This window comes from Oncorhynchus clarkii, chromosome 24 (assembly GCF_045791955.1).
Source record: "Oncorhynchus clarkii lewisi isolate Uvic-CL-2024 chromosome 24, UVic_Ocla_1.0, whole genome shotgun sequence".
Taxonomy (NCBI): Eukaryota; Metazoa; Chordata; class Actinopteri; order Salmoniformes; family Salmonidae; genus Oncorhynchus; species Oncorhynchus clarkii.
Genome location: NC_092170.1, coordinates 24,243,683 through 24,252,874, shown reverse-complemented (window position 1 = coordinate 24,252,874; position 9,192 = coordinate 24,243,683). Strand labels below are relative to the sequence as shown.

Here is a 9,192-nt window from a genome sequence, read left to right as displayed (position 1 = left end):
GTACTGTATCATTATTCTCTACCAGCTGCCTGTGCTTAGTAGTGTGTTTGTGCCCAGAGCTTCTGTGCAAGATGAGATTGTTCCACACCAATTACAAATGGTTGCTTAAGTCTGTTTCTCATGATTCGATGCACCTCTAATCCAGTTGTCAGGTAGCATGTGTAAAAATCTCAACTATTTTACAGAGCCTTGGGTGAAATCAGGACCTGCTCACGCAGCAGCTTGTGCTGAATACTCTCACTTCCACTAGCTCTCTCTGTCAGGAAAATAACTCCTAACCACACATACTTACAGAGGACTAAATCAATTAACAAACTAACAAACACACACACACACACGCAGACAGTCAGACACAGACACCCACATAAACGTGCACGGTTCTCTAACAGTAACATACTGTACTGTGCTTTTGGCCATATTAGGTTTATTCCAATGAGAACACACATAAAACAGATGACATTCCACCTATGGGAGAAGTTATTTTCTCTAATGATAAAGGATCTTTATGCAAATGGCATAAATATGATGCTACAATGTCACAGTGAAATAAAATACATTGATGAGACAAGTGTCTGGAGAAACGCAAATAAATGTTATAGAAGGGGGAGAAGGGTTCAATTTAAGAGATTTGTCATCTTAGCTATCATCAATATATTGGTTTACAATATCTGTAGAAATTGTTCATTGTAGTTTGCATGCCTAGAAAATACCCTGTATTATTAGCAGTGTATTAAACTTGCTATGTCGAGGGGACAGTTCATTATCATGCAAGCTCTGTCATACACATCCTCAAAAGAAAACTGTAGAAAATGTGACACACAGGACAAGTGACAGAGTCATACACTCTCTCAAGCAGAGACAACAGTAGCTAGCTGAGTCCAGACCAGGACTATGGGTAGAATACAACTGAATCTGGACATCTGCAAAATCTGTGTACGCGACCAATACAATTGCATTTTATTTAGATTTGATTTAAACAGAACTAACCAAAGGTGAAATAAGACGAATAGCACAAAAAGCTTATGTCACAGTGCAGGGAAGAAATACTTATGAGCGTACATATCATTATAAACCTGCTTGTATCATCAGTAGCCTATACTCAACACCATGCACTAAAATATGCACCAGTCAGGGGCAGGAGGGGGGACAGGGATGGAGGGAAGGGGGGCATATCAGGGTCACAGGGCTTGTGCTTATGTATCATGAATATCAAAATGAGGTACTGCCCGTTCCTCTGGGTCCAATACTGAGGGACTCTCTGGGTTCTGTGTTTTGCTCTAGTATATTTGTCACACGTAATGCGATTAAGCATGACAGTGGAACCGCACGGGAGATTGGACAAAATACGAGGGTGATTGGACAAAGAGACAGCGCTTGATCTATAGCGGCGAGCTGAACTGAGCTGAGCTCTACTTCCTGCCTACAGGTACGAAGGAGGGCTAAAGCGCGGCTGCGTACATATTGCCTTCAGTTAAGAGATTCCATAGTGGACTACTGTAATAACAAAGCGTGATGGGATTGAAGATAATGATCTGGTCCGCACATATTCTGTCGGAAGCGGAATCAACAATCTCTAAATTTAGGATATTGGATCATTTGTAAGCTGTGATATTCGTTCGTCATGGCTACCTGTTCCACTTCAGGTTATACAGTATATCACTTGAGCTATTACTACTGTAATGGAAATATGTGGTCGCCGCAAATATAAAAAGACAATACGACCAATCTGGAGCATATTATTTGTATTATGTGTTTGTATAATTGTGTATGTGTGTGTTTGTTTGTGTGTATTTGTGTCTGCAAAACAAATATATACTACAGATTGACACTCTAGAGAATTATTGCATGGGGAGGGGGGGGATCTTTTATCTCCAAGCAATGCAATGGAACAAGCTGGCCATTGACTAAATGAGGCATAGTCTTTAGTAACTTTGTCTCTGGTTTGGCTTATCTGAAGTAGTCAGTCCAGTCCGGGCTGGTCTTCCAGAGCTGCAGCCGAGCCGTTGATCTCTCCCCTCTCCCCCTCCTCCCCCTTGTCCACCTCTTTGGTGAGTGGGTTGTGGGTGGACAGGGGTTCCAGGGTGTAGGGTTTGGGGGGCTCGGGCGTCAGCGAAGAGAGCGTGGGGAGCAGCTGGCCCTCTCGTAGCGTAGCGGCTAGCTCTTTAGCACTGCATGACGGAGTGTTGGTCTCGTAGATGTCGTGGAAGCTGTTGTAGTCCACCTCGTAGAAGCCCTTCTCCAGAGACAGGACCGGGGTGAAACGCCAGCCCCACAACACCTCTTTGTCCAGATAAGAGCTCCGGGCCTGGCAGGTCATCCCTGTTAACACACACAGACGCAATCACATGTGCACACACACAAACGCACACGCACACACAGAAATACACACACACGCACACACACACACGCACCACACACACACACACACACACACACACACACACACACACACACACACACACACACACACGCACACAAACACAGAAAGGGAGAGCCAGATGGAGGGAGGAAGAGGAATAGTAAATTATTCACAAACAACACTCAACTCCAGAGTCAATAATGGTCTGAGGTCTCAGGATCAACAAACAGGGAGGATCAGTGAGAATAAGATATGAGGAGCATCAGGACTGAGAGGTCCAAGAAGATATGTTCCACCTGGGATTCTCTGTGTGTCTATGCTAATGTCCATACCTCTGGAGAATCTGTCTCATAACCTGATAGGAATCCAAAGTGTGCTCTACAAAGCATTGTATGTTAGATCTCACTAACCATACAGCCTGCTGTAGTGTCCAACTTAATTGATGGGGAATACAGTATCTATCCAAATTGAGTATGTAGCATATACTGCCCTACCAAGCAAATGGGCAGTAACAGCACATTTTGTCCAAAAACATTTTTATACATTTAAACCATGCTTTATCATGTGGACAAATATCCTGCCTCCATTGTGTTGTGTTATGGAGAAAATGGGGGGGGCTCATCACTTACGTCAGTTACTGCCTTTTACCTTGGTTTCACCGAGCTTGGGCTGCAGTGTCTATGGTTTACCTTGGCACTATTGATTGTTCTTTGCTGATACGAGTATCAAACTATATGAATCTGACAGACATATACAAATAAATATATGAACATAAGTTGGTGTAAAAACAAAATGTAATTGAAACGTATTCCAGTGGGTGTACCAAGGTCAAAGGTCATGTCAGAGGTCAGGGTCAATATGAATAAAAAATAAGACAACAAATATCCACATATCCAGTGATCTGCCTACAACTAATTTGGTTGGACAATAAAACAACTTTAAAGCCATTTTTATCAGTTCCACTCAATCAGCTGCTCTTTTTTTGAACACTGGAGGGTTGTCATGGTAATTGACAGCACACAGCGCCCTTGATAGACAATCTATTGATCTGAGAAGCCAACTGCTTCTTTAGGGAACTGGCATAGGACAGTTTTTTCTTGATGAATCACTGAATAAACATCTCTTGGTCTGTTGGGGAAAACAAAGACCCACCTATCTGCTGTAATCTAGTACTAAATAACAGCATCTTGAGGAGCCTGCTACACTCCTGCTGTGATTACATCAGGGCATAGTAAATCCATTACTCTGAGTGGGAAGAAGAAGACAAACACTGTCTATTCTATGGGAAGGTTAGAAAGATGCGATATGGTCCTGTTGACTCAGCCTGGTCTTATAGACAAGAAGTAACATAGTAAAGGTACATCCGGGACACTCAAATTAGTATGATATGCTATGTTTGGTATGGTTGCATAAGACAGATGATTACTTAAGGCAAAAACAAAGGTTGCTAGCGTTAGCCACCTAGCCACCTAGCTAGAATTCGTAACATATCATACATTCCATTTAGCAAATTTGAACCATCAAATCAAATCTAATGTTATGTCACATGCACCGAATACAACAGGAAATACTTACTTACCCTTAACCAACAATGCAGTTCAAGAAATAGTATTAATAACATTTTTACTAAATAAACTAAAGTAAAGAGTTGTACAATAAAATAACAATAACGAGGCTACAGTTGAAGTCGGAAGTTTACATGCACCTTAGCCAAATACATGTAAACAAATTTTTTCATAATTCCTGACATTTAATCCTAGTAAAAATTCCCTGTCTTAGGTCAGTTAGGATCACCACTTTATTTTAAGAAGGTGAAATGTGTCACGAGCGTTTGTAGAATTAACGGACCAAGGCGCAGCATGCGTGGAGTTCCACATGTTTATTCAATGAAACTCACAAAAACAAGAAAGAGTAATGAAACGTGAAGCAAATGCAGTGCTCAGAGGCAATACACAAAAACATGATCCCACAACAAACAGATGGGAAAAGGCTGTCTAAGTATGATCCCCAATCAGAGACAACGATAGACAGCTGCCTCTGATTGGGAACCATACCAGGCCAAACTAGAAATGATGAAACTAGAATGCCCACCCTAGTCACAGCCCGACGTAACCCAAAATAGAGAATAAAGGATCTCTAAGGTCAGGGCGTGACAAAATGTAGGAATAATAGTATAGATAATGATTTATTTCAGCTTTTATTTCTTTCATCACATTTCCAGCGGGTCAGATGTTTACATACACTCAATTAGTATTTGGTAGCATTGCCTATAAATTGTTTAACTTGGGTCAAATGTTTCAGGTAAGCTTCCACAAGCTTCCCACATTAAGTTGGGTGAATTTTGGCCCATTCCTCCTGACAGAGCTGGTGTAACAGAATCAGGTTTGTAGGCCTCCTTGCTCACACAAGCTTTTTCAGTTCTGCCCACACATTTCTATGGGATTGAGGTCAGGGCTTTGTGATGGCCAATCCAATACCTTGACTTTGTTGTGCTTAAGCCATTTTGTCATAACTTTGGAAGTATGTTTGGGGTCATTGTCCATTTGGAAGACCCATTTTGCGACCACACAGTTCTATTTTTGTTTCATCAGACCAGAGGACATTTCTCCAAAAAGTACAATCTTTGTCCCCGTGTGTAGTTGCCAACCGTAGTCTGGCTTTTTATGGCGGTTTTGGAGCATCGGCTTCTTCCTGCCTGAGCGGCCTTTCAGGTTATGTCGATATAGGACTCATTTACCTGTGGATATAGATACTTTTGTACCTGTTTTCTCCAGCATCTTCACAAGGTCCTTTGCTGTTGTTCTGGGATTGATTTGCACTTTTTGCACCAAAGTACGTTCATCTCTAGGAGACAGAACGCGTCTCCTTCCTGAGCGGGATGACGGTTGCGTGGTCCCATGGTGTTTATAGTTGCGTACTATTGTTTGTACAGATGAACGTGGTACCTTCAGGCATTTGGAATTTGTTCCCAAGGATGAACCAGACTTGTGGAGGTCTACAATTTGTTTTCTGAGGTCTTGGCTGATTTCTTTTGATTTTCCCTTGATGTCAAGCAAAGTACATCTACAGGCACACCTCCAATTGACTCAAATGTTTATATTTTATTTAACTAGGCAAGTCAGTTATGAACAAATTCTTATTTGCAATGACGGTCTAGGAACAGTGGGTTAACTGCCTTGTTCAGCGGCAGAATGACCGATTTTTACCTTGTCAGCTCGGGGATTTAATCTTGCAACCTTTTGATTACTAGTCCAATGCTCTAACCACTAGGCTAACTGTCCCTGATGTCCTTACACAGCTCTCTGGTCTTGGCCATTGTGGAGAGGTTTGAGTCTGTTTGATTGAGTGTGTGGACAGGTGTCTTTTATACAGGTAACGAGTTCAAACAGGTGCAGTTAATACAGGTAATGAGTGGAGAACAGGAGGAATTCTTAAAGAAAAACTAACAGGTTCGTGAGAGCCGGAATTCTTACTGGTTGGTAGGTGATCAAATACATATGTAATGCAATAAAATGCTAATTAATTACTTAAAAATCATACAATGTGATTTTCTGGATTTTGTTTTAGATTCCGTCTCTCACAGTTGAAGTGTACCTATGATAAAAATTACAGACCTCTACATGCTTTGTAAGTAGGAAAACCTGCAAAATCGGCAGTGTATCAAATACTTGTTCTCCCCACTGTATGTAGGTAGGTGTAAAGTGACTATGCACATACTATATACTATGTCTATACATTTAAAAAAATTGTTACATATTGTACGTTCAGTAAATTTATAACATGCTGTATAATATGGATTGTAACTCGTGACATATATGAAATGTGTGGTGGACATCCACAAATTACGTACAGAATAAAACAAAATGCTCTGAAACCTGGTTGGTTGACTCTGAAACCAGTGTTTGTTCATGTTTCAAATTAAGCATTAAACCCACCTTATAATGTACAATGGATGTTTTTCCATACAATTTCAAAATCTAGGTTAACATGTGAATTATATGTGGGCTGAGTGTGCATTATACAAATGTGTCTGGACTACACAAGTAAACTATATGTGATTATATCATGCAAATGTTACAATTTGTTACATAATACAACAACAATATAATATATTTGACATATTCATGAATCTGTTAGTAATTATTTTTTAAGTTTGACGTGCTCTTCTTTGAAATCGCACAGAAGGAGAGATATTGGGGAAGAATGTTCAGTAAACAGACAAAACTGTATTTTATCTCTCTCCCCACCCTCCCTCCCTTTCATATCCCTAGGACTAAGTTTCTTCTCTCTTTTAAAGTGATGCATACCCAAGGACATCTTTATATAGATTTCAACATTTACACAACAACAAAGATGTTGGATAAAGGAATAAAACAGGCATATTTGGTCTATAAATAAGGGGAAATTGTTTCATCCCCCAACTCTTCTGAGAACATTAAAAACAACAGCAGTGCATGTAGGCAACAATAAACACAACAGGAAGCTCTTTGATGACTAGGGTCTTTGGGCGTAGCACTAGCTACATCATTATCAGCAGGGCATTCTTATTTGTGATTAAACACAAAAATACTGTATATTCCACATTTCAAAAAATGACTTTGAAGTAAACCAGTGCATGTTGTTCACCACCGTTTTTCAACAGCACTTCTCAGAGTTGGGATTGGAACAATCCATGGACTTTTATAACACTACGCCACGGGGGTCTCTACACACCCCTCCCACCCCTCCTCTCCATCCCCATCCACAGTCACTTCTCAGGGCCATCAAGCTTGAAGAGGCATGTGTGGGAGAGAGATGTCACCTCTCTGCAGCATTCATTTAGCATCCAGCAGCAGCACAACAGAGCCCATTCACCCACATACTGGACCTGGATCCCTCTTAAGCCTGGGAGTCAATAGAACACTGGAATGTGTTTCTGTCCCCTTAAAAACACTGTCCATCACCTCAAGGCCAGGGTTCCTCTGGCTATTTTTATCTAAAGAGCTGTGTGTGTGCTGCAGTGAGTTCAGCTGACACTATGGAACGCTTGTACGCGGGCACACATGCACACACAGCACTGGGTAACACAGTTTCTCTGGACCAAATAATATAGTCAGTCCACCCTCAAAACATTAGCTTACTAGGGATTGTTTCATTATAATGTGTACTATCTATAGCTACTTTATATACCATATTTAGCTGCTATTTAGCTGCTATTTATAAACGTTTTATAAAAATGACATATCAAATAGCCTAACTGTGGAAAAAAGTAGTCGGCTTGATTATATTTTCGACCACTATTTATTGTTGAATTTAGCGGGTTTTGTCTGGCTAATTAATAGCCTACACAAATGGGCTGCAATAATCAAGGTAATTTAAATTACATTAAATTAAATCCAACTTGCTTTTTTGTGTGCAAATGTTTTCACCACTGGTTAAAGGTCCAGGTTGTGCGCAAGACTGTTTTCTATACTGAGTCTTGCCAACCCAGAGAGTCTTTCCTGAGACATTATAGGCCTATGTCCATTGCACTACACACAATTTTAACTTAGTGTGGAATAATGCATCCCAAGATATACCAGAGATAAGGGACTATTGATATTTGCAACCACACAATTCAAACACCGATTCACCAGTTTGAATGAAATCAAGCCCTCAAGAACTGTTGTTCGCTAAGTATGATAACCTCCTTGCATCTGTTAATTTATTGGCTGTCCCGTGTCCAGACGACCTGTCCCCAGAGCTTCCTATACAGTTTATCTCTTTCCATAACGTGTTGAGGCCAGCAATTAAAGAGGACGAGATGCTCAATTAAAAATGTTGCAAAACTACCGTATTTGAAGCACAACTCCCTTCTACCCAGTTTCCCTGATGGTGCTACTGCAATCCTGCTGTTTTCACCATCCCTGTAACTTCTATGGGGAGATTGTTTTCTAAACAAAACATCATAAAGAACTATCTAAGAAGCATTAGGCTCTCAGTCTGAAAATGAAAAAAATCACTTTCAAGGCCTAAGGCACTTTTCCAGTCACATTCCTGAAGCCCAAGAAACAAACACACAGCTTCCTAGTACATATGGACATTAAAAAGTTTTATGAATGACTTCTTGTAGGGTTACTATCAAAATGATTTAAAAAACAAAATAATAATAGACGTTGATGATAGGCCCGTGGGCCCACCTGCCGTGCAGGGGCTGCGGGGGTGTCCGGTACGACAGTGACACACACACACACACACACACACACACACACACACACACACACACACACACACATACACACACACACACACACATACATACACACACACACACACACACACACACACACACACACACACACACACACACACACACACACACACACACACACACACACACAATGACGGCTGGTAACACGATGCAGGCTGCACGGGGACACAAAACACCCTGTTTTCTCTTGTAAATTGCAATACCTGCCGATGTGTGTTTTCTGCTCAGTTTGTCAAGGAGGATTAAAAAATAAGCGTATTCGCTTAGCTAGGCTTGAATTGTAAATGGTAGAGGGTCTCATAAGATGTTGATTTGTGATACTGTATTTGAAGCAGGTTCTAATAAACAGTGTACTGACATATTAATAATGTGCTGAGAGAATGATAATCAGAGTATCTTACAAGACCATTTGATGTATTCCCTTTATATCTGTTGCTGTTGCATTGACAAAGACATGGATATAATGTTATTTGACAAGATAAATCATCATCTTGTTTTCTAATTATCTGAAATGCTCAAGGTGAGAGAAATTACATTTGTCAGTGGTATAAGTGGCTGACTCAGTGTTTTTTTATCTTCAGGGTGGTAGGTTGTCAGTGATATA

At 40.7% G+C, this 9,192-nt stretch overlaps 1 protein-coding gene across 1 annotated transcript in view; it reads right to left on the bottom strand.

The window, feature by feature from the left end:
- Positions 1-407: 407 nt before the first annotated feature.
- LOC139382191 (G protein-activated inward rectifier potassium channel 4-like) overlaps positions 408-9,192 on the bottom strand; it is a 33,401-nt gene continuing 24,616 nt past the window's right edge. The window contains exon 4 of the mRNA XM_071126058.1: positions 408-2,319. Within this exon, the coding sequence (XP_070982159.1) occupies positions 1,961-2,319 (359 nt within the window). The 3' untranslated portion in view covers positions 408-1,960. The remainder of the gene's footprint in view (positions 2,320-9,192) is intronic.